Below are 26992 nucleotides of genomic sequence, written 5' to 3'. Positions count from 1 at the left end.
AAAATGCTCCTCCAATAGCTTTTTCACAGGTAGACTGATAAAATATTTTGATAAGTATTAAAATTTTACAAAATTCTTGCATATTCCTCTCCTTTTCAGTTAGCAGACCCTAAGGAAACCAGAGTTGACCATAAAAAGTGCTACATTTTGTTTTTTTAGGGGGTTGTGTATGTTTTAACCATTATCTTTAATTGTCAGTTTCCCAGAACACTCTTAGCTATGTAAACATGAGACAATACCTTCCAGGTGATTCTGTGTCCTAAGTATTGTATAAAGTAGGTCAACACAAAGCAAATCAGTATAATCTGAGTTATTGTTACCTTCACCTTCTATCCATATAATAAGCCTGGTGTAAGCTTTATACACGACAAATAAAAGAATTCAATATGGACATCTGACTCATTTGACATTCTTTAATGAAAACTTTTCTAAAGTACATTTCACTACAATTCATGAGTCCCCCTTAGAAGGGGGAGATACCTGTTACTGTGAGTCAAACATTGTAACAAAATGTTGAGTCGAGAACAAAAATACAAAGTCAAGGGGCAGAAAGAGTCCTCTAATAAGGCAACAAGTACACAGCCTACTTCAAAATAAGCCTAAGCGTGCTACCCTGTCGTGTATATGAGTCCAAGACAAGACTTTCTATACTTCTGGGGTATGAGAATCTTTTACAGATAAATTATAAGAGAAACATTAAAGTCACTAAAATGAAATTTAAGGTACATTGTCACATATTGTGTATGCATAAAATATAATCTCTGGAAGGATAAATAAGAAGTTAATAACACTGGGAGTTTTCATGGAAGGTAACTACCAGGTGAGAGAGAGACAGACACTGCACTAAATACCATTCTTCATATTATGAATTTTAATCACTTCAAAATATTAGCTGCTGGAAAAAAGGTAAAATGGGATCTAAAAAAATGAATGTCTCAGTATTCTTAAATATTCCAAAAACTTGTTTTGAAGCTAACTTTCAATTCCTAGCTGGTCTTCCTCTAGACTCAATTGAGCTGAAGATGGAAGTTAAATGCATTCAGGTGAAGAAGGTAAGGAAGGCGAAATGAGAAAACACCACTGGCATTTGGGGTTTCCACTTAGGAGCGCGGCTAGCAAAGCCAGTTTGCGAATATGTACTTCAAAAATTAGCATTTTACTAGCTCTGAAATGATTTGGAATTGAATATGATGCATACTTATATGTCACTGCATGAAAAATTCTTTCTACCTATGGATGCCAATCAAGATAGTCTCATTAAAACACAATTTTTAGTTTCTTGCAAAAAAGTCAACAATTTGAGCCAGAGCTGGCAAACTACAGTCTGTGGATCATCCAGGGACCCACCTATTTCTGTAAATAAAGGTTGTTTTATTTTGTTTTGAGGGCGAGGCACACCTGGCAATGCTCAGGAGTTTTTCCTGGCTCTTCACTCAGGAATTACTCCTAATGGTGTTCAGGGGACCAGGTGGGATGCTAACGATTGAACCAGATTTGTCTGCCTGCAAGGCAAGCACCTTACCCACTGTACTATCTCTCCCACCCCTAAAAAAATGTTTTATTCCCTTATAGTCAGGCCCATTGGCATACATGTCTTTTGTGAGCTACTTCCGTGTCTCTGATAGATATGGCCTGCAAAACCTAAAATATTTACTGTATGGCCCTTTACAGAAAAAAAACGTGCTGACCCTTGTTTTAACGATAATCAGGATTTGAAAACAGGATGACATCTGACATAAGTTTCAGTAACAATATGGGCAATGACCCATCAAATAGTAACATGCCTTCGAATAGAAAGATCAATAGGTGCACATTTAACATAATTTTGGACAAAATTTTGATATAAATTATAATTAAAATAGCTATTGAAATAATTTAACAAGATGCAATCACTTTATTATTAGTGCAAAGAAAACAGAACACTTCTTAGTATTTAGCCCATAAAAGGTCACACCTGAAAGGGTAAAGGAGCACAGGATAAACATCCCTCATCTGCTGGTGCTTGAAGCAAGGTGGGGGTTGCTGTCTGTCTGCCAGGTGACCACAGCTTCATTTTGGTAGCTGAAGATGTGATATGGCCATGTGAGACAAGTTGAAAAGCAAGGGATGACTCCCAACTCTTCTGCTCCTAGATTTCATGATTGTTCTAGTTCTTTCCAAGGAAGCACTGTTTGTTTCTGATAAATGATCATTGGCTCAGAAATGATTGGTATCAAGTTTATATGCTGTTGGCATATCAGGCACTTGCTGACTAGAAAAAGTTTTTATGTAATGAGTTCATGTTCTTCAGGTGCCAGATGGAAGACAGATATCTAAGTTGAGTTCCCACTAGTCTATACACTCAGAATCTCGAAATCTTCCTCCAAGTCAAACTCCTCTAATTGTTCGGTAGAATCAATGAATTCTATCAGAATACAGAAATAGAGAAAGAGGAAAAACGTGACACTTTGTTTACAGCAAAAGCATTCTTCAAAAATTACTACTATGCATTCCTTAATAGTTTTGGTAAAGAAGATTGTGTTGGGGAGTCTTAGAGATAGGACCACTGGCAAATATTAGAAATTGCCCCTAAGCATCAGACGGGTTACATAGTCTTATACACTTTGATGAGGCAGAGGCTCACACATTAGAGGTACCTTTTGAATTTCACAAGGTCGCCGATGTTATTCAGAAAACTGCCGATCATCAACAATTCTAGTTATGTTTGCATGGAATATTCATGGAAAATTAGCACTGAGCATTCTTTGAAATTGGTAAATAACAGTTCATCATAAAACTACAATAGTCAGAAATATCACTGTGTTTCACCCACAGAGCTGAACAGAAATGTCTGATCCTATGGAAAGCATGAGCCACAATTATTTCAGAATTAAAAAACTATTGCTCTGTATCATAAAACTATTGCTGGCCCAAGAGCCCCTGAACAAGTTTACCTGCCCCAGTGGTTGTCACTTCTGGCTTGGCTGGAGGAACAAAGGGAGGCCAGTGTGCTGGATGTTTCTGAACTAATTCAAACATCCTTAAATTTTCCTTCAGAATTTCCTGAGGAGACAGAAACAATTGTCAACACTGCAGGGTTACTACAATTTTGTTCTAATGACAATCTATGATCCCAAAACCTAAGAGAGTGGCCAATTTGCAAAAAGATGAAAGCAAAGGCCGAGCAAGTATACCCATACTTCACCCACTTGAAGATCAAGCCCTATTTCAATTGATATACGGTAGACCAGAAAGAAAGGACGGGAGGAAGGATCTAATCAAAGGCCAGTATGCAATATCCACACTTTGCAGAAAGGTTCAAGACACAGGCTCAATGACATAAAAAAAATTGCTGCATTCTGAAATGCAAATGGTTGCTTTTATAAAATTGGTCTTCATTTATGTCTCAACTAATTATTCAATAATCCACATTTAGCTGGCACCATTATTATTTGTTCACCTTTTTAAGAAAAATGTTCCTTCCTTACATTTACAAAAAGCTCTGTTCTTAACCCCTTTGTTTCAAATAGAACAACAGGTATCCTGTCACCCCTTTCAGAACTCTTAAACCTATGATTTTCAAATACAGGTTCACAGACATGTTTTGGCAAGCTGAAATTTCCAGCCAGTTCTCAAAAAGCAACTTGTTATTCTGAATAGTGCTGCAATGAACATAGAAATGCAATAGCATTTCTGCTGTGTATTTTTGGACCCTTGGGGCATAATCCCATAAATGGTATTGTTGGGTCATACGGAAGCTCAATTTTTCGCTTGTTGAGGAATGCCCATATGGTTTTTCAAAAAGTCTGGCCAGTCAGCACTCCCACCAACAAAACAGAAGAGTCCCTTTCTCCCTGCTTCCACGCCAACATTGGTTTCTTTTGTTCTTTTTGATGTGTGCCAGTCTCTGTGGTATGAAATGATATCTCATTGTTGTTTTGATTCGCATCTCCCCGATAATTAGCAACGTGGACAGCATTTTTAATGGTACATCTACACAATGGAATACTATGCAGCTGTTAGGAAAAATAAAGTCATGAAATTTGCTTATAAATAGATGGAGATGGGGAATTTCATGGTGAGTGAAAAGAGTCAGAAGAAGAGGTATAGACATAGATATAGACATAGGTATAGACTGGACTCATTTGTGGGATATATATTTATATACACACACACATATATATATATAATATGAGATCAATACCCAAGGACAGTAGAAACAAGAACCAGAAGGACTTGTCCACAGTTGGAAGCCTACCACAAATGCTGAAGGAGAAGACAGTTGGGACAGAGAAGGGACCACCACATGAGAAAGTCAGTTGGAAATGATCACCCTGGATAAGAACTGCATGCTGAAAACACATAAAGGAGCAAACATGACAACCTTTCAGTACCTATACTGCAAACTATAATACCCCAAAGGGGGAAGAGAAAGAGACACGGAGAGAGAGAGAGAGAGAGAGAGAGAGAGAGAGAGAGAGAAGAAAGAAAGAAAGAAAGAAAGAAAGAAAGAAAGAAAGAAAGAAAGAAAGAAAGAAAGAAAGAAAGAAGGAAGGAAGGAAGGAAGGAAGGAAGGAAGGAAGGAAGGAAGGAAGGAAGGAAGGAAGGAAGGAAGGAAGGAAGGAAGGAAGGAAGGAAGGAAGGAAGGAAGGAAGGAAGGAAGGAAAGTGCCTTCCATAGAGACAGGCTGGGGGGAGGTGGCGGGAGGGAAATGGGGATCACTGGTGGTGGGAAATGTACACTGGTGGAGGGATTTTTGAACACTGTATGATTGAAATCCGACCCTAATCAAATTTGTAATTTTGTATCTCAAACTGATTCAAAAATAATTGTTTTTTAAAAGCAACTTGTGCCAGAGAGATAGTATAAGGAGTAATGTGCTAACCTTCCAAGTAGTAGACAGTGATTTGATCCCTGGTACCTCATATAATGCCACCAAACACTGCCAGGAGTGAATCCGGAGCAGAGAGCTGGGAATAAGCCCTGGGTATAGCTAGGAGTGGTCCCAAAGCCCTCAAAATTGCATTTTAGGCAACGTGCTTATAGTAATGAAAATTTTCTTTGTTGACTACTTCACACCAAGTAGTCCAAGATCCTCCATCACTGTCCATATGTCACATCTAGTGTGCCTCTTACTCCTCTCCCCATGATTTGGTATTTTTAGCTTGGGCTCAAACTCCAAGGGTTTGTCACCCATCAGTATTATTCATTCCCTTTTCTTGTTTATAAAAAGATGAGTGAGTTCATTGAGTAACTGCTAATTAGTTCTTCTGCTAACTTATTTCACTTAATATAATGCTTTCCAGTTCTATGTAAGTTGCAATAAATTGCAATATTTCATCTTGTGCTAATGGCTGAGTATTCCATTGTGTATATATACCATAACTTCTTTATCCATTCATCTGTCATTAAACATTTGCTTTGTTTCCATATCTTGGCTACTATACTTAGTACTACCATGAACAGGCTATATCATTTGTGTTAGATTTCTTATTCTTAGCTGTGTTAGATTTTTTATTCTTAGCTAATGTTCTTGGGGTAGATGCTGAGAAGTAGAATTGTTAGGTCATATGAGTGATCTATTCTTACTTTTTAGAAAGTCTCCGTGTTATTTTCCATGGAAGCTGGATTACACAACATTCACACCATCAGTGAATCAAGGTTACTGGTTGATTCCACTGGCATTTCCCGTATAACTGGTGATGAATACTTTTCCATATGTGGAAACAGATAAGTATCTGTTCATTCAATCCCTGTCCAGATTTATGGATGGGATTATTGTTTACTTTGTGTTGTTGAGTTTTGTGAGAGCTTTATGTATCTTAGATATTAGTGTTTATCTGATATATATTGTGCAAATATTTTCTCCCATTCAGTAAAGGGTATTTTTATTTAATTTTATTTTCCATGGAAAATTTTTTAGTTTAATGTAGTGTGACTTATTTATTTTGTTCGTGTTTTCTTTAACTATAGAGTCAAATAATTGAAGGCAGCACGTTAGTCCATATCCTGGAGAGTTCTGCCTCTCCTCTATTTTACACAATGTATTTTACTAATTCTGGTCTTATTTTGAGGTTTATAATCACTTAGAATTAACTTTTGTGTATGGTGTGAGACATTGATCAAGTTTCTTTATTTGCATATAGCTACCGTATTTTCCCAGCATAATTTTCTTAAGAGGATTTTGTTGTTCCACTTCATGTTCTCAGGCACTTTATCAAAGACTGTTTATGAATCTGAGGTTTTATCTCTGGGATGTCTATTCTATTGTTGGTATCATGAGAGTCTGTATTTATTGCAGAAGCACATATCTTTCACCACTACAACTTTGTAGTATAACTTAAATTCAGAGAACACAAGACCTCCCATCTTCCTTTTCTTAGAACTTTTTTAGTTACTGGGGCATTTTGTTGTTGATGTTATTTTGAGACCACACCTGGTGGTGCTCAGGGGATACTACTGGCTCTGGCTCAGATGTCATTCCTGCTGGGGACCATAGTTAGTGCTGGGAACTGAACTGGGGTCAGCCACAGCAAGACAAAATCACCTTAACTCATGATATATAGTTATATCTAGCCCATCTTGATGACATTTTCTTATTCTACTCAAATTTTAGTAGCATTTTGTTCTTAAGTCCTTGAAGTATGTCACTGGATTTTAAAATTAAAATTATAATATTATTTCGATACATGTTGCATAGCATACTTTATATATGCAACTTTATGAGTTTTATTATATTATATATAATACTTTAGGGAGGACTTTAATTTTGACCATGTTAACTCTTCCCAGTCTAATAAGCACAGGATATTTTTCAAACTTATTGATGTCCTTTTCTATTTCTTTCAATCACGACTTATTAGTTTTTGATATATAAGTATTTCACATCCTTGGTTAATTGATTCATAAGTATCTGATTTTTTGTACTTTTAAATTGTTTTTCTCTTCTAAGAAAAAGATCAGAGTATACTCTATTCAAATTAGTGTCCAAAAATATTGAATACTTAGAAAAAAACAAACTATGTGAAATAAAGGGGCTGGAGTGATAATACAGCGGGTAGGGCATTTGTCTTTCATGTGATGAATCGGGTCTTATCCCCAACATCCCATATGGTCCCTCAAGTCTGCCAGGAGTGCAGAACCAGGTGTGGGCCACTCCGAAAATATGTACAATATATATGCAACAGAAATTATAAAACATTTAAGAAAGAATAGAAGATCTTGGGAAATTGGAAAGTATCCTATATCCTTGGATGGGAAGAAGTAATATTATCAAAATGGCCAACTGACCTAAATTACTAGATTTAATGTAATCCCAATCAAATTCCAATGAAATTCTTTAGGGACTCAGAATGGTCAACAATATAGTTTGTATGACACCACAGACACACTGAATGGCCAAAGCCATACTGAGAAATAAGAAATTGGGAGACACTGAAGCTTTAAACGGTACTAAAATGCCCTAATGACCAAAACAGCATGGTACTAGAATAAGGACAGACTCTCTAACCAATGGGTTATAATCAAATACTTAAAGAAAAAGCCCTACATCTATGCTCAACTAATTTTTGACAAGTGAGTTAGGTATATGAAGTGGAGTAATGACAGCCTCTTCAACAAATAGTGTTGGAAAACCTTTAAAACCACATGTAAGAAAATGAAGTTGGCCAAAAAATGGAGCCCAAACCAGGCAGAAGGAAATAGATAATAAAACTTAGAGCAGAAATTAATGACATGGAAACCCAAAAGACAATCCAAACGATCAATGAAACCAAGAGCTGGTTCTTCAAGAAAATAAACAAGATTGATAAACCACTAGCAAGACTCACAAAGAAAGAGAGAGAGAATCCTTATAAGCTGAATCAGAAATGAAAAGGGAGACATCACAACAGAAACCAAAGAAATTAAAAAGATCATCAAAGACTACTTTGAAAATCTGTATGCCACGAAACAAGAGAACCTAGAAGAAATGGATAAATTTCTAGATTCCTATAATATCCCAAGGCTGAACCAAGAAGACCTGGAGTACCTGAATAGTCCTATTAATATCAAGGAAATTGAGACTGTAATCAAAAGTTTTCCCAAAAACAAAAGCCCAGGTGCAGACGGATTAACTAGCGAATTCTTCCAAACATTTAAAGAGGACCTATTGCTAGTTCTTCTCAAGCTTTTCCAGGAAATCGAAGAAACAGAAACCCTCCCAAAAAGTTTCTATGAGGCTCATATCTCCCTAATACCAAAAGCAAAAAAAGACACCACAAAAAAAATAAATCTACAGGCCAATATCCCTGATGAACACAGATGCAAAGATTCTCAACAAAATATTAGCAAATAGAATTCAACAACTCATCAAAAAGATCATACACCACGACCAAGTGGGATTCATCCCAGGGATGCAAGGATGGTTTAACATCCGGAAATCAATCAACATAATACATCATATCAAAAGAAATGATAAAAATCATATAATCATATCAATAGATGCAGAGAAAGCATTTGACAAGATCCGGCACCCATTTATGAAGAAAACTCTCGCCAAAATGGGTATAGAAGGGACCTTCCTCAATATAGTCAAAGCCGTTCATCACAAGCCTACGACAAGCATCATCCTCAATGGGGAAAAACTAAGAGCCTAACCTCTAAGAACAGGGATGAGACAAGGACACCCACTCTCTCCACTTCTGTTCAACATAGTACTGGGAGTACTTGCAATAGCAATTAGGCAAGAAAAAGATATTAAGGGCATTCAGGTAGGAAAGGAAGAAATCAAGCTCGCACTATTCGCAGATGATATTATACTATACTTAGAGAACCCTAAAACCTCTACCAAGAAACTCCTAGAAACAATAGACTAGTATAGTAAAGTTGCAGGCTATAAAATCAATACCCAAAAGTTCATGGCTTTCCTATATGCAAATAATGAGAGAGAAGAAAGCGACATGATATAAACAATCCCATTCACAATTGTGCCTCAAAAAATCAAGTACCTCGGAATCAGCTTAAGTAAGGAAGTAAAGGACTTCTATAATGAAAACTACAAAACACTACTTCAGGAATTAAAAGAGGACATGAGGAAATGGAAAGATGTCCCCTGCTCATGGATTGGAAGAATTAATATTATCAAAATGGCAATACTTCCAAAAGCATTGCACAAATTCAATGCGATCCCTATAAGGATATGTATATCCCTATAAGGATAATGTCAAGAATCCCTTGACAGTCTTCAAAGAAATGAAGCAAGCGCTCCTGAAATTCATATGGAACAATAAGCTCCAACGAATAGCTAAAGCAATTCTTGGGAAAAAGAAAATGGGAGGAATCAACCTCCCCAACTTCAAGCTCTACTACAAAGCGGTAGTAATTAAAGCAGCATGGTACTGGAACAAAGGTAGAGCTGCAGACCAAAGGAACAGGGTTGAATACTCTGACACACACCCCCAAATATATGATCATCTAATCTTTGATAAGGGAGCAACAAATGTGAAGTGGAGCAAGGAAAGCATGTTTAACAAATTGTGCTGGCAAAATTGGACAGCTACATGCAAAAAAATGGGCTTACATCTCCACCTATCACCATGTACAAAAGTCAGATTGAAATTGATTAAAGACCTCAACATCAGACCAGAATCCCTAAGGTACATTGAAGGCAAGGCCGGCAAAACCCTCCACGACATTGAAGCCAACGGTATCTTCAAAGATGACATGCCCCTGGCCAAGCAAGTGAAAACAGAGATAAATGAATGGGACTATCTCAAACTAAGAAGCTTCTGCACCTCAAAAGATACAGTGACCAAAATACAAAGACAATCTACAGAATGGGAAAGGATATTTTCGCAGAACCCATCTGATAAAGGGTTGATATCAAGGATATACAATGTGCTGGTTGAACTCCACAAGAAGAAAACTGCCGACCTGATCAAAAAATGGGGTGATGAAATGAACAGAAACTTTCCCAAAGAAGAAATCTGAATGGCTGAGAGGCACATGAGAAATGTTCAACATCACTAATCATCAGGGAGATGCAGATCAAAACAACCATGAGATGTCATCTCACACCACAGAGACTGGCCCACATTCCAAAAAACAAAAACAACCAGTATTGGCGCGGATGTGGGGAGAAAGGAACTCTCCTTCACAGCTGGTGGGAATGCCCACTGGTTCAGCCCTTTTGGAAAAAAATATGGACGATTCTCAAAAATATTAGAAATTGAGCTCCCATTAATCCAGCAATACCACTCCTGGGAATATATCCCGGAGAGGCAAAAAGGTATAGTAGAAATGACATCTGCATTTCTATGTTCATTGCAGCACTGTTTACAATAGCTACAATCTGGAAAAAACCAGAGTGCCCAAAAACAGATGACTGGTTAAAGAAAGTTTGGTACATTTACACAATGAAATACTATGCAGCTGTCAGAAAAAATGAAGCCATGAAATTTGCATATAAGTGGATCAACTTAGAAAGTATCATGTTGAGTGAAATGAGTCAGAAAGAAAGAGACAGACATAGAAAGATTGCACTCATATGTGGAATACAAAGCAGCAGAGAGGTACAAGCTAGCAATGATGCAACTTCTGGCAAAAATTCCTCTGGACATAGTTACTAAAATACTAAAATACAGAAATCCAAAACCTCGCGGTCGCTATTGTGGCTACTCAACCTCATATTTCTTCATTCTCAGCAATGGAAAAAAATCATCAAAGGCTTCCTTTTCAGCAGGTCTGACTTTGTTGGGAGAAATTCCAAACAATAATAGTGAGTTTTTTTGTTGAAATATTGAATGTAATCAAAGTAAAGTGAAAGTAAAGTGAAATTTATCAGTTACACAGGCGTGGTGGGGAGCTGGGGAGGTGGGGGAGTGGGGGGAAGTATACTCTGATTCTTAGTGGTGGAATATGTGCACTGGTAAAGAGATGGGTGTTCGAGCATTGTATAACTGAGACTTAAACCTGAAAGCTTTGTATCTTTCCATATGGTGATTCAATAAAAAAAATTTAATTGAAAAAAAAAGAAAATGAAGTTGGATCACAATGTCACACCTTACACAAAAGTCAATTCAAAGTGGATAAAAGAACTTAAGATCAAACCAGAATTAATAAAATACACTGAGAAAAAGGTAGAATGTTCCAAGACTTGGAACTCAAAGGTAGATTTTTTTGTTCTTAATTTTTTATCGAGATTCTACAGTTTACAATGCTCTTAACAATCATTTCTCATGCACATAATTTCAACACCACACACATCACCAGTGTACCCCTCCTTACCCATGTACCTTATAACCCTCCTTCTCAAGCATACCAACTCAACTGTGAATCAGTTCTCTCATTATATTGTCTTTGGACTTTTGTTGCTATCTTGTTGTGTATCTCAAAAGGTGTTATAATGTGTTATAATGATAATGCTCCATTGGCAAAGGCAACAGAAGCAAACATTAACAAATAGGACTTCAAAAAACTAGAAACTTTCTGCATGGCTAAAGAAACATAGGTTAAAGCTAAAGAAACCCAGCTGAAAAGTATTTGTCCTCAACACATAAGATAAAAATTAAGATTCAATATACAGATATACGTATATCTACACACTGTTATCACTCATAAATATCAACAAAAAATTCCAAAAACTCTACCTATCAAAAAGTGGGAAGACAAAATGAACAAATACTTCTGAACCAAGAAGATTTGAAACACCTGAACATATCTATCTCTGTCAAAGAAATTCAAATAGTAATCAAAAGTCTTCCTCAATACAAAAGCCTAGGCCTAGATGGATTCACTAGTGAAGTTTTTAAAATCTTTAAAGAGGAACTGATGCCCATTATTTTCAAGCTGGTCCAGAAAACTGAAGAAACAGAAACACTCCCAAACAGTTTCTATGAGGAAAATATCACCCTAATAACAAAAGCAGACAGAGACACCTCACAAAAAAGATAACTACAGGCCAAAATCCCTGATGAGCACAGATGCAAAGATCCTCAACAAAATTCTAACAAAGAGAATCCAACAAATCACTAAAAGCATCATATAACATGACCAAGTGGATTCATCCCAGGGATGCAAGGGTGGTTTAATATTCACAAGTAAAACATAATATCAATAAAAGATGAAAAACACATGATCAATAGATGCATAGAAAGTATCTGACAAGATCCAGCACCTATTATTTTAAAAACTCTCAAGGAAATAGGAGTTGAAGGAACTTTCCTCAATATAGTAAAAAACATCTACCACAAGCCCAGAGCAAGCAATACCCTCAATGGGGAAAAATTAAAGATGTTCTCCCAAACATTAGTCAAAAGACAAGGTTGCCCACTCTCGCCTATCCTATTCATATAGTACTGGAAGTACTTGCCATAGCAGTTAGGCAAGAAAAAGAATTAACTGCATCCAAATAGGAAAGGAAGAAGTCAAGCTTTCACTATTTGCAGATGACATGACACTATACTTAGAAAACCCGTAAGACTCTGCAAAACACCTCCTAGAAACAATAAAGTTATATAGTAAAGTGGCAGGTTTCAAAATCAGTACCCAATAGTCCATGGCTTTCCTATACATACATAATGAAAGAGAAAAAAGACATATTAGGAAAAAAAAATCCCATTCACAGTTGTGCCTTAGAAAATCAAGTACCTGGAAATCATCTTATCTAAATAGGTAAAGCACTTATATAAAGAAAACTACAAAACATTACTTTAAGAAATCAAAGAGGACATGAGAAAATGGAAACACACTACCTACTCGTGGATCGAGATGATTAACCTTGTCAAAATGGCATAAATCCCCAGAGCATTATACAGATTCAATGTGCTCTCTTTAAGGATACCATGCCATTTTTTTACATTTATTTTTTTATTTTTAATTAATTTATTTTTAATTAGTGAGTCACAGTGAGGGTACAGTTACAGATTCACACATTTTCGTGCTTGTTTTTCCCTCATGCAATTGTTAAGAACCCATCCCTCCACCAGTGTCCATTCTCCACCACCCATGAACCTAGTATCACTCCCACCCCCCCCCAGTACTCTCCCCCCACCCAACCCCACCTCTGTAGCGGAGCATTCCAATTTGATATCTCTCTTTCCTTTATACCATGCCATTTTTCAAAGAAATAGATCAAGCACTTCTGAAATTTGCATAGAACAATACAATCTCATGAATAATAAAAGCAATCCTTAGGAGGCCGGAGTGATAGTACAGTGGGTAAGGCATTGCAATCCAGGTTCAATCTCCAGCATCCCATATGGTCCCCTAAGCATCACCAGGAGCAAATCCTAAGTGCAGAGCCAGGTGTGACCACTGAGCATCACTAGGAGTGTGGCCAAAAGCAACAACAACAACAACAATAATAATAATAATAATAATAATAATCACTGTATCACTGTCATCCCATTGTTCATCAATTTGCTCGAGTGGGCACCAGTAACATCTCCATTGTGAGACTTGTTGTTACTGTTTTTGGCATATCAAATATGCTATGGGTAGCTTACCAGGCTCTGCCATGCAGGCGAGATACTCTCGGTAGCTTGCCGGGCTCTCCTCAGACCCAAGAAAGGACTCACCTGCCAAGATGGCTAAGGACCTTTATTCGTTAGAACCACCTAATCACAAGTGAACTTAAATATAGTATTTTCCTTCAGTAGAAAACGTTAATCTTTAGCCAGAGTGTATAGCACGTGTCCTTCACGTAGCAGACATGGGTTCAATCCTGAGCAACATATACAATCCCTGGATTGCCACCAGGAGTAAGCCCTGAGAATAGCTGATTGTGTCTCCACCCACACCCCCCAAAAATGTGATTTAAAAGTTGTTACTGGAGAGGTAAGGTGTTTGCTTTGCATGTAGCAGACACAGGTTTAATCTCCAGCACCAGAGAAGGAGCAAGCCCTGAGCACTGCTAGGTGTGGCCCAAAAAAGAAAGAAAGAAATACAAAACTTAATCTTTAAGTGGAAAATACTAATATATAATAATTATATATAATATATAAATCCTTGGGAAAAGGTAAATAGGAAGCATCACCTTCCCCAACTTCAAACTGTACTATAAGCTAGTAGTAATTAAAACAGAATGGTATTGGAGAAAAGACAGATCCGCAGATCAAAGAAACAGCTGAATATCTTGACACCAACCTCCAAATATATGATCATATAATTTTTGATAAAGGAGCAAGAAATTCTATGTGTAGCAAGGAAACCTTCTTAAACAAGTGGTGCTGGGAAAACTGGGCAGCTACATGCAAAAAAAAAATACTCAGACCTCTTTCTAAGCCAGGCACAAAAGTCAGAAAAAAATGGATAAAAGACCTCAATCTCAGACCTGATTCCATAAAGGACAAGGAGGAAAATGTGGGCAGAACACTACATTACACGGAAAGTAAAGGTGTCGTCAAAGATGAAACAACACTGATCAAGCAAGTGGAAGCAAAGATAAACAATTGGAACTACATTAAGAAGCTTCTACACCTCAAAGAAATGGTGACCAATATATAAAGATAGCCCATGTAATGGGAAAAATTATATACACAATACCCATTTAATAACCAAGATATCAAGGGCACTGGTAGGACTTAACATGAAAAAAAAACAACCAACTCCATAAAAAATGGGGAGAAAAAAGGCACATAAATTTCCTCAAAGAAGAAACTTTGCTACATCTACACAATGGAATACTATGCAGCTGTTAGAAAAGATGAAGTCATGAAATTTGCATATAGGTGGATCAACATGGAAAGTATCATGTTAAGTGAAATGAGTCAGAAAGAGAGGGACAGACATAGAAAGATTGCACTCATTTGTGGAATATAAAGTAACAGAATGGGAGACTAACACCCAAGAATAGTAGAGATAAGTACCAGGAGGATTACTCCACAGCTTGGAAGCCGACCTCACATTCTAGGGAAGAAGCAGCAATGATAAAGAAGGGATCACCAAGCAAAGGGTGCTAGGCGGGCCCACTAGGGATGGAAGATACAGGCTGAAAATAGACTATAGACCGAACATGATGCCTACTTCATACCTCTGTAGCAAACCACAACACCCCAAATAAGAGAGAGCAAATGGGAATGCCCTGCCACATAGGCGGGGTGGGTTGAAGGGGACAGGGTGGGGGTGGTGGGAGGGATGCTGGGACCATTGGTGGTGGAAAATGGGCACTGGTGGAGGGATGGGTACTTGATCACTGTATGACTGAACTGTAAGCATGAAAACTTGTAAGTCTGTAACTTTGTCTCACGGTGATTCACTAATAAACAAAATTTAAAAAATAAAAAAGAAGAAATACAAAAGGCCAAAAGACACTAATCATCAGGGAAGTGCAAATAAAACAATGATGAGATATCATCTCCCTCCACAGCGACTGGCACATATCCAAAAAAATATAAGAGTAACCAGTGCTGGCAAGGATTCGGGAAGAAAGGGACTCTCCTTCATTGTTGGTGGGAATATCAACTGGCCCAGTCTTTTTGGAAAACAATATGGGCACTCCTCAAAAGTTAGAAATTGAACTTCCATATGACCCAACAATACTACTTCAGGTAATATACCCCGGGGGCCTAAAAGCACACAGCTGAATAGCCATCTACATGTCTATGTTAATTATAGCACTATTCACAATAGGCAGCATCTAGAAATAATCCGAGTGCCCGAGAACGGATTACTGGGTAAAGAAACTATGGTACATATACATAATGGAATACTACACAGTCACGAGGAAAAATGAAGTAATGAAATTATTCTATAAATGGATGGACATGAGAGTATTACGCTAAATGAAATGAGACAGAGGGAGAGAGACAGACATAGAATGACTGGACCCATTGTGGTATATAAAAACACAGTATGAGACTAATACCCAAGGACATTAGAAACAAGGGCCAGGAAGAATGTCCATGGTTGGAAGCTTGCCACAAGCCACAGTTATAGTGGGGATAGGGCAGCTAAGATAGACAAGGGGCCACTATGACAATGATAATTGGAAATTATCACTTTGAATAAGGACTGAATCTTGAAAGTAGGTAAAGGAACAAACATGATAACCTTTCAGCACCTGTCTTGCAAACTATAATGACCAAAAAGAAAGAGAAAGAAGAACAGTGCCTGCCATAGATGCAAGGTGGGGGTAGGAGGGACATGAGGAAAACTGGGACATTGGTGGTGGGAAATGTACACTGGTGATGGGATAGGTATGACTGAATCATAGTTATGAACACCTTTATAATTGTGTATCTTGCATAAATTCAATTAAAATTGAAAGGGATTAAATAAATAAAAATATTACTTACCTGACATACTCTCAGCATACTTCACACAAAAGTCATACATAATCTGCCATATATTCTTCCTTTTGCGGTAATGTCATATCAGGACAAATTTATATTATGTAATATAATCTTGAAAGTAATAACATTACATAACGTTTTTTGGACTAGGAAAAACAACTTTACCTTTTGAACGAGGCTACACCAGCTATCAAAGTCTTTTTCTTCTTTGCAAAAAAATCCCTTGGAGAGGAAGCAAAAGAACACAAGTTAGAATTGATCCTCTGTAGTATAAGATGGAGCCTTTTACCCAGACTTACAATGTGCATCTCTTTCAATGTGTCTTCCTGGCTGGATTTCCCTATCTACTAGTTAACTGCCTCAAATGAACACATATACGCATTCTCTCACTCTAGCTATACCTCTTGCTTTCCCACTCAATCCCTTGCTCTCATTCTCATTTCATCTCTCACTCTCAATTTAACACTTGTTCTCTCACTTTTGCTTTCATACCCTCTCACATTCTCTCATGCAGCTTAACTCACTCATGCTCATTCTCCAATGCTCCCATTCAGGATTACTCTCTTGCTTGCTGTATTTATTCCTATCTCCTCTGACTCTCCATTTATGGCTCGCTCTTGCTCTCTTTTACTCTAGCTCCGATTCTCTTTCTTACTACCTCCCTAGGTCTCTCTAATATCATCTCTCTTTTTCTCTCCTCTTGTTCCCCTACCTAATTCCTGCTCTCTCACTCTTTCTCTCTATTCTTGTTCACTCCTATTCTCTTAACTTGTTTGTCTTACCCGCTTTGGGTCTCTTTCTGTTCTTGCTGCTCTCACTCTTGCTTATCCTCATCCCCCCACCCCGTCCAGTTTCATCTCACTGTGTCTCTTTCTCAGGCTCTCTTGCATTCTCTCTTGCATCCTCTCACTTGAAATTCCTTGCTCCATCTCACTCTCTGTTGCAAACTCACTCTCTTCATTGGTCTTTCTTTCCCTGTCCCTCTCCCTTGCTTTCTTGCAGTTTTTCTCTTATGCTCTTTCTATCTGGTTTGTTCTCATTCTCTCTTGCTCTGTTCTTTCACTCTTTGCTCTCTTGAGCTTTCTGGCTTACCCATTCTCATTTGCACTCTTGTTCTATGACCCACTCTCCCTCACTCATGCTTTCTTGCTTTCTCACGTTCTCACTGTCTTTGACTCTTCCTTTCTCTCGTGTTCTATTACTCTCTCATTTTCTGTTATTCCCACACTCTCTGCTCCACCTCTCTCACTCACTGTTATGCTCTTGCTTGCATTCACTCCTCTGGAACTCTCTATCCTCTCACTCTATGCTATCTATGGTTCTCTCTCATTCTCTCACATGTTCTCTTTCTCTCTCCTCTAGCTGTCTCTCACCCTCTTTCACTCTCATTCCATTGCACTTTCATTCTCTCTGCTCCAACTTTTTTTAAATTTCATGCTCCTGCCCTCTCTGGTTCGTTCTCCATGCATCTCATTCTCTTGATTTCTCTTATTCTCTCCCTCTGAGTCTCTCTCTCCCTATCCCTCCCCTTTCTTTCTCCCTTCATTTCTCTGCCTCACAACCTCTCTCCATTAGCTGACTATCTCTCTTGTTCTCTCGCTATCTTTGGGTCACGAACTCTCTAGTTCTTCTTTACTCTCTTACTCTCTCATGTGCACTCTTTCCCTCTTATTCTCTCATTCCCGTGCCCATCCTACTCTCATCCTCTCACTCTGTCACTCTTTTTCTTGCTTTCCCCATCTCACCCTATTTCCAGTTCTCTTGATCTCTCTCTGTTCTCATTCCTGCTTTTCTCACTAAATCCCGCGCCCTCACGCTGTTAAACCTCCTATTCTCTCACTTGTTCTCCCTCTCACATGCACTCTCTTGCACTCTTGCTCAATTGCCATATCTTTCTTATTCTTCTGCTTCCTTTCATTTTCTCATTTTTGCTCTCACTTTCCCTCTGTCGATTTCTAACACAATCTCTCTGCTCTCTTTCTGTTCTGTCACTGTCTCCCTTTCTCTCTAGCTCAATTGATCTTGTTTCCTCATTCTCTCTTGCTCTTTCTCTGACACACTCTCTATCCTCTTCTCTCTCACCACCCTTCGCTTTTTCTCGTCTCCCATTGTCTCCCTGACTCTCATTCTGTCTTCCCTCTGACAATCTTGCTCTCTAACTCATATGCACGCTCACTTTGTGCTTTCTTTTGCTGTCTTCCCTACTCACTCTCACTCTTGCTGGCTCTATTGCTCTCTTGTTCTCCATGGCTCTTATACTTTCTTCTGCTATATTGCTCTCATTCTATCTCCTCTCCCTATCTGGCTCTCTCACTCTCTCTTATTCTTTTTGGGTGTGGCTCTCTCATTTTCTCTTTTGCTCTTTCCCTTTCTCTCACCGCCACTGTTTCTTGCTCTCCTTTTCTGATTCTCTCTCATTCTATCCCTGTATCTCTCTTGTTCTCTTCCTTCTCTCACTCGCTCAGTGCTCTGTCATTCTCTCCTGCTCTCCCTCTTCCTAGCTCCCATTCTCAACCTTTTGCTCCCCTTTGACTCTCCCAATCCCTCATTGTCCTTCTCTTGGCTATTTTAATATTTCTTTGTTCTCTTCTCACTGTCCCTCTGCTCTATTTATAGCTTGATAGCTCACTCACTCTCACTGTCTCCCTTGCTCTTGTTCTCTTGCTCTCACTCTCTTTGCTCTCACTTCCTTATTCTTGCTCTCCTTTGCTCTTACTCTGTCACTTATTCTCTGGCTCTCTGGCTCTCTCCCTCTCTCATTATTCTTGCTTGCTCTGTTTCACTCTTGCTGTTACATGCTTTCTCATTCGCTCTCTCCCTCTTGCTCTCTTTCCTCACTGTCTTTCTTGCTCTTCTAATCTCTCACTCTCAAACTCTCGCTCTGGCTACATACAAGGAAGTGCCTTATCTGCTATACTCTCTCCAGGCCAGTATCTACTGTACTCTTTCACTATTTCTCATGATCGCTCACACCCTATCTCTCTCTAGATCTTCCTCTCACTCTCTCCTCTTGCTCTCTCGCTTGCCCTCTGTCTCTGTCTCTTCTCCCCCTCTCTATTGTGCTACCTTTTACTCTCATTCACTCCCTCACTTGCTCTGTCACTCTCATGCTTTCATACTCTCCATGTGCTCGCAAACTGTTGCTGTATCTCTCAATCTCATTTACTCTTGAATGCCCTCTTCTTCTATGCCCCATCTCTCTAGATCTATCTGCTCCATCTTCTCTGCACCATCTCTCATACAACCTCTCTGTGCTCTCATTTTCTCTCACCCGCACTGTCACTCACACTCTCAAGCTCTTGTTTGCTCTTACTCTCATTCTTTCTCTTGGTCTCTTACTCTCTCCTATTTCTTCCTTTGTTTTTTCTCTTTTCCCCTTACACTCTTGCTTTCTCCAACTTGATTTGGCTCCCTCTTGCTCAATTTCACTCTCACTACTTCTCTTGCACTCTCACTTGCTTTTATGTACTCTTTTCACTCCACTCTTGTTCTCTCTTATGTTTTCACTCCCTGATATTCTCTCATTCTTATTTGCCCTCATTCACTGGCTCATTCACTTTCATTCCCTTGCTTTCCTGGTTTTCTGGCAGATTCTTGCCTCTCTGCTCCTGTTCTCTAGCTTTCTTACTCTGTTGCTATTTTTCTCACTCTTGCTCTTGCTGTCCAGTTTACTCTCTCACAATCACATTCTTGCACTCTTGGACTATAGCTTTTTTGTACTCAATGCCATTTTTGCTCCCATTCTCACTTTCTCTTGCACTCTTTCATTCTCATTCTCTCTTGCTCTCTCCCTTTCATGTATATTCTCTCATTCTTGATATGTTTTGATTTTTCTTCACAGCCAGTGGTGCTCAGGGCTTACTCCTGGCTAGGTGTACAGGAATCACTCCTAGCGAGGTTCTGGGGACCATATGGACTGTCAGGGATCAAGCTAGGTTAGATGCCTGCAAGGTAAGAGCCCTCCTGACTGTACTACCTTTCTGGCTCCACATTCTCTCATTCTTCTCTATTGCACTCTCCCTGTCTCTTGTTCTCTTCCTCTTCCTCTCTGGAAGGCACTCTCACTACCCCCTTGACTTCTCAAGTTTGTCTTGCTCACACTGTCTACCTCTCACTAAGCTCTCATACTCTTGTTCTTCTTTGTTTTCAGTATCCCACTGTCATCCTCTCATTCTTTTCCTATCTTCCTCTGGCTCTCCCACTTTCTCTCCTTTTTTTCCTCATGTATATTCACTCTCTAGCTTATTTACACCCTGTTGTTTCCTCCCATCTAAATCTCCATATCTCTGGTTCTCTCGCTCTCATTCTGGTACACTTGGCATTCTCACTCACTTGTTTTTTCTCTACTGTCTCTAGAGTGCACTCGCTCAGTTGCTCACTTAGTGCTGTTTGTTAAGTGTCGCTCTTTTCATTCACCCTCTTGAACTCATTGTCACTTTCTGGCTTTTGTGCTTTCTCTTGTTTTTCAGCTACTCTGTGCATTCACTTCCTCTTAGTCACTCTAGTGCTCAGCTACATTCTCTCACTCCTTGTATTCACTCTCACTTGTTTTACTCTCACTTAATCTTGTTCTTATACTCTTGCTCTCCCATTCATATTCTTACAATTCTTGCTCTGATTTTCTCTCTTGATCTCTGACTCTTGTTCTCTTGTTCTTGTTCTCTTTTCTCACTATATTGCTCATTCTCACAGGGCTCTCTCTTGCTCTCATTTAATCATTGGGATAAAATCTTTTATATACACACTCTTTGACTTCCTCTCTAGATCTGTCTCTCTGGCTCCCTCTCTTTCTCTCTCTCTCATTCTTCCTCTATCACTTGTGCTTCCACATTTTTGCATGTGTTCTTGCTCCCTGCTCTCTCATTCTCATTCTGTCTCATTGTTTCTCACCCTATCATCTCCCTCTGGTTTTTCCTCTCAGGTTGTTCTCCCTCTTTTGTTCTCTCTATCTTGCTCTCATGTATTCTCTTATTCTCTCATTCTCCCTCTCTCTTTTTGGCTCTGCCCGTTTCTCCCATGCTTAAGCCTTCTTCATCACCTTCATTCTATGACTCTCTCTTGCTCTGACTCACACTCACTTTCTTGCACTCTCACTCAGGCTCAACCTCTTGCTCTCTTTTGCTCGATCTGACTCAGTCTCACGCTCACTTATGTTCTTTTTCTCATGCTTGCTTTCATTCTGACTCACTTGCTCTCTCACATTTGGGCTCACTCTTGCTATCCTATTATTCTACTCCTTTTCTCACATGTTTTACTTCCCCTCTCACTTGCTCTTTCCCTCTTCTTCACTCTCTCACATTCTCACTCACACACTCACTCACTCACTCTTATTCTTGCCCTCACTTTCTCTTGTTCTCACTTTCCCACTATTATATCAGGTTCCTAGTCTCTCACTCTCACTGTTGCACTATCTGTTGTTCTCACTCACTACTCTCCCTATTTCTCTGGTACTCTTGATCTCTCACTCTCTCTGACCTCACTATCTCACTTGTGCTGTCATTTACTCACTGTAATTTTTTAAATCAATAATTCAGTTTTTCACTTTCTTCCCAACTCCTTGTGGCTTTCCCTCTCTCCCTGCCCTCTTCCTCATTTTCTCTCCATTTCACTCCCTTGAGCTTTCTCTCTCTCTCTCTCTCACTCTCAGGCTTGCACTTTTAAACTCTCTTACTATCTCTTACTATCTCCCTTGCACACACACACACTCTCATGCTCTTGCCCTTCAGTTTGTTCCCTCACTCTTTGGGACTCTTGCTCTCATCCTCACTTTCTCATTCTAGCTTTCACTGTCTCCTGCTTGCTCTCTCTCTTTCACCCCCTTCTGCTCTCTCATGTTGCTGCCTCTCTGTCTCAGTCTTCCCAGACCTCTCAGTGTTTCTGGCTCTCTCTTGTTCTCTGCTTCTCACTCACAATCTCTCTTAAACTTTTCCAAATCTCACTCTCATGCTCTCTCACTCCCTATCTCGGGCTGGCTTTATGTTTCTTGCTGGAATTCTTCCTCTTGTTTGCTTTTCCCCTTTTCTTTCCTACCCTCTGACTTTCTCTTGTTCTACCTCACTCTATGCTCTCTGGCTCTTCCTCAATCCCTCAGTATTACTCACAAGCTGTTATTCACCTGCCATTTCACTCTCTTGATCCATATCTCTTGATGTCTCTTGGTCTCACACTGGCTCTCTCTGGGTCTCTTTTTCTCTTGTGCACTCTTCCTAGATTTATCACACTCACTTTCTCACTTCGTAGGTATCTTCTTCTCTGTCTCCCCTGGGTTCGTTTAGGGCTCTCTCCTCTCCTTTTTCTCTGGCATTCCCTCTTTCTCTCTCTTTCTCTCTCACACATACACTTTCAAGCTTTTTTGCGTGAAATCAAGCTCCAAGGCAGAACAGCACCCTGGGTAAAACAAGTTTATCTTAGTTCAGACAATGAGTGCTGCAAATATAGACCCAATTTGGAAATATCCTACTAGGACAGAATATATTGCCATTACTTCATATTAAAGGCACCTGCTAGTTATCACCCTATAGCCACAGCTATGTAAATATTCCAACCTTTGTTCTAATGCACCTGTTAATTATTGATATACCTGTTAACTCTTATTGTATCTTTTTTTAATGCACCTGGTGATGAAAAAATTGCTCATGTGTGTGTGTGGGGGGGGGGAAATATTGTATCAAATAGATTGCCAACCTGTCCCCTTAATCCCTGATGTCCAAGACAGTTTGCTACCTGAAAAAGCCACTGGGTTTCATTATTTGTTTTTTTTTTTGGGTCACAACCCAGCGATGCTCAGGGGTTACTCCTGGCTTTATACTCAGAAATTATCCCTGGCAGTGCTTGGGGGACCATATGGGATGCCGGGGATTGAACCCGGGTCGGCCGCGTGCAAGGCAAATGCCCTACCCGCTGTGCTATCGCTCCGGCCCCTGGGTTTCATTATTTGTAACTGATCTGACTCTTCATGACAGGATCAAAGTTCTCTGGCTCTGTCTTGCTCTCTTACTCTCACTCCTATACATTCTCTCTCACTTGGTCTTGCTCTCCTCCATATCTATATTGCTTTCACACTGGCTCTCTGTTCTCACTCTCTTTTAGGCCCTTGTGAACTCTAGCTTTCTCATTTTCTTGGTCTCACTCTATCACTCTCCTCCTTTGGTTCTCACTCTTACTCTCTTGTTCTCTATATCTTTCTTTGGTTCACTCTCACACACTCACTTGCTCTCTCCCTTCCTCTAATGCACTCTCTCCACCTCTTTCGTTTTCTGGGTTCTGTCTTCTCAGTTTACAGGGACCTTCCTAAGCAATGGCCTGGCTGTTAAAGACATAAGAGGACAATGAAAATAATAACGTTTTAAATAGAGAGTGAGAAAGCAACAGTGGATGTAAGAGAAGAACATTAGAAAGCAAGAGTACTCAAGGCAAGATAAAGTGTGAGGGGCCAGAGCTATAGTACACTGGGAAGGGTGTTTGATGTGCATATGGCCAGCCAATGTGGGTTCTATCTCCAGAACCCAGATGGTTCCCTGAGCTGGCAAGGAGTGAACTCTGAGGACAGAGCCAAGAGTAAGACCTGAGTACTGTCAGGTGTGGTCCAAAAACAAAACAAACAGAGAGAGTGAACAGAAACTAAAAAAGTTTGAGAGTGAGAGAACAAGAAAGAGGGGCAGAGAGCAAGAGGGAGAGACCAACGGACACAGGAGAGAGACTAAGCAATTGAGAGAAGATGTGAGAGTAAAAGTGTGATTCAGTGTGAGAGAAAGAGAAATGGTGATGGGGCAAAGGAGGGTAATTGACTGATAGCATGAAAGTGAATAAGAGTAAGAGATCAAGTAAGAGCCAGAGAGCACAAAAAGGGGTGAGAGGGAGCAAGAGCAATACAGAGCCAAGAGCAAAAGAGTAAATAACTGAGATGGGTCAAGTGAGATCCAGAGAGTGGTAGAGAAAGCAGGAGTTCAAGAGACAGAGAAAGAGTTAGCATACCAGGGAGATGGGAAGTGAGATTATGAGTCAGAGACTATGAGAGAGCAAGTGAGACTGCACACGATGGAATGAAATGACAGCTGAGAGAGTAGGAGAAAAAAAGTACCAGAAAGAGACTGAGAGTTAGGGAGAGTGATAAAGTGTAGGAGATAGCAAGAGAGAGCTTGCCTGAAAGAGAGAGCAAGAAAGTGAGTTAGAGAGATCAAGAGTGCAGGAATAAGAAGAGGGCGAGAGCACAGAGAGAATGAGGGAAATGGAGCAGGCGGAAGAGTGGGAGTGTTAGAGAGAGTGAGAGCAACACTAAGTGAAAGTATACAAGAGGGGAAAGTGAGATAGAGCCAGAAAGCCAGAAAGTGTAAGAGACGCAAAGCAAAGTTCAAGAGAGAGCCAGAGAGCAAGTGAGACTGCAGAATGAGAGTGAAATAGAGTGAGAGATAGCCAGAGAGCAATATGTAGGGCTCTCTGTAAGAGGGGAAGAGATTGAGAGGAAGAGTCAGAGGGAGATGAGAGAGTGAAAGACCAAAAGAGAGTATGAGTACAAGAAAAAGAGGAGAGAGTACGAAAGGAGAGATCAAGAGAGCCAATGGGAAGTGGAGAGAGGAGAGCCAGAAAGCATGCAGAGGAACAATAGCACATACAATATGTGAGGAAAGAAAGACCAAGAGTGAGAGTGAGAGAGAAGAAATGACAGCAGGAGAGCAAGGATGAGGGAGAATGAAAGTTTAAGCAAGATGTGTGTCCTGTCACTCTGCTTTGAGAAATAAGCACAGGGAGTAAGAAAAGCACAGGCCAGGACAAGTCTCATGCTCACAGCCTTCTGCTCCCTGGCAGAAGGCTGTTGCTTACTTGTGCCTGTTCTTGCTCTATCACTCATATTATCACTCTTCATATTTCCCACTTACTCTCATCCTTACTTTCTGATCTCTTTCCGCTGAGTCTTACTCTCTTCCCACTCTCTCTTTTGATCTGTGTTCTCACTCTAATTTGTGCTTTCACTTGTTCTCTCCTGCGCTCTTGCTTACTCCTACTCTTGCATTCTCACTCTTTAGCTCTGTCCTATTCTCTCACTCTTACAAGCTCTTGTTCTCTGGTTCTGGCTTCACCCCTCTCTTGCTCCCCTCCTCCACTGCATCTCTCTTAATCTCTCTTGCTCTCACAATAGCTCTCTCATTCTGCTTCTCTCACTCTCTGGCTCACTCATGTTCTCTTGCTCCCTCTCTTTCTCACTCTATTTCCCTCTTACTCTCCCTCTCATTGTCTTTCCCTTCTCTCACTCTTTGCTCTCTACATCTCATTCTCTCAACTCTTCCTCACTTATACACTCCTTACTCTCTCTCACACACTCTTGTTCTCTCAGTCATTCTTGTTCTCTGGCTCTGACCCTTATACTTCCACTCTCACTACACTCTTTCCCTTGCTATTTTATTTGCTTGCTCTCTCACTCATTCTCACTCTTACAGCTGCTCTTTTGCTTACTCTCATGCATTCATTCTGGCCCTCTCATTTTCTCTTACTCTTGCTCTCTCATGTTCCCTTATACTTATTCTTCTGTTCTTCCTCTGTCTCATTTTACTTACTCTCCAGCTCATTCACACACACCCTCTCTGTTCCATCTATGACTTGTTCTCTCGTGTTCTTTTTCTCTTCCTTGCTTCTTCTCTCTTGGCTGTACTCACCTCCCCCCTTTCATCTCCCCCTCTCACTTGCATACTCTTGCTATTGCCCCCACTCTTGTCATCCCATGGTCTTGCTCTCTCTCCCTTGCACTTTTACTCACTCCCACCCATACATACACTCTTGCTCCCTTGTCACCCTCTTTGGCTCTCACCCCTCTGTTGTCTTATCTCTCTCTTACTTTCTTCATGCGCTCTCACTACTCTCTCTTGCTCTCTGGTGTACTCTTACTAACTCTCAGTTTCTCCTGCCTCCTCGTCTACTTCCTCCTCCTCTTCTTTTCTTCCTCCTCTTCCTCCTCTTGCTCTTCTGCACTTTCTCTTGGTCACTCCTGCACTTGCTTGGTCTCTTGTTCTCACTCACTCGCTTGTGATTTTGTTCTCTGAATCTCTCCACCTCTCACTCTTTCACACTCATCTCTTGCTCTCCCAGTCTCACTCATGCTTCAACTAGCCCTCTTGCTCTTCTCTGCTCCATCTCTCTCGATCTTACACTGACTCTCTCATGCTCACAATCTAACTCCCAGTCTCTTGCTTGCTCCCTCTTTCTCACTATTTGATCTCTACTTCCCTCTGGCTTTCTCATGCATGCCTTTCTCCTTGTCACTCATTCTTGTTCTCTCTTGCTTTACTTGCTTTCTGACTTGCTCTCTCTCCTCCCTTTCTTTTCCACCTCTCTCACTTACACCCTCTTGTTCCCCGCTGTCTTGTTCTCTGGCTTACTCTCACACTTCCCTCTCTCTCACATTCACTCTTGCTCTACTCTCACTCTTTTGGTTCCTGCTCCCATGCTTCTGTATTCCCTCCTACTCTACATTATTCTCACTCCTACTCACATTAGACATTGATCTCTTGCTCTCTCTGATTCTCTACTGACAGCCTCTCACACAATCTTCCTCACTCTCTTGATCTCTCTGTGGATGTCTTGCTGTCTCACTCTACAGTAGTACACCCACTTGCTCTCTCATGAGCCTTGCCCCCCCTCTCATTCTCAGGGTTTCTCACTCTCTCCCTATCTTCCCCTGGCTCTCTACCTCTTGCTCACTCCTCCTTAAGCATCTCTTGCTCTCTCCATCTTGCTCTGTTTGCATCGTT

The 26992-nt window shown here is 40.1% G+C and overlaps 1 protein-coding gene across 5 annotated transcripts in view; it reads right to left on the bottom strand.

Moving 5' to 3' along the window:
• Nucleotides 1-398: 398 nt before the first annotated feature.
• Nucleotides 399-26992, bottom strand: part of ATG4A (autophagy related 4A cysteine peptidase) — an 85487-nt gene continuing 58893 nt past the window's right edge. For 4 of the 5 annotated variants that reach the window (XM_004606308.2, XM_055120260.1, XM_055120262.1 and 1 more), the window contains 3 exons: nucleotides 16416-16472; nucleotides 2934-3042; nucleotides 399-2404 (listed from right to left, as the gene is read on the bottom strand). In XM_004606308.2, coding sequence (XP_004606365.2) covers nucleotides 2334-2404; nucleotides 2934-3042; nucleotides 16416-16472 — 237 coding nt within the window. In that variant the 3' untranslated portion in view covers nucleotides 399-2333. Of the gene's footprint in view, nucleotides 2405-2933; nucleotides 3043-16415; nucleotides 16473-16492; nucleotides 22638-26992 lie in introns of those variants that run through there. The other variant, XM_055120261.1, reaches the window with a different exon arrangement.

Source organism: Sorex araneus, chromosome X, assembly GCF_027595985.1.
Source record: "Sorex araneus isolate mSorAra2 chromosome X, mSorAra2.pri, whole genome shotgun sequence".
Classification (NCBI taxonomy): Eukaryota; Metazoa; Chordata; class Mammalia; order Eulipotyphla; family Soricidae; genus Sorex; species Sorex araneus.
The sequence above is the reverse complement of the archived record's forward strand: the minus strand, read 5'-3'. Positions and strand labels throughout refer to the sequence as shown.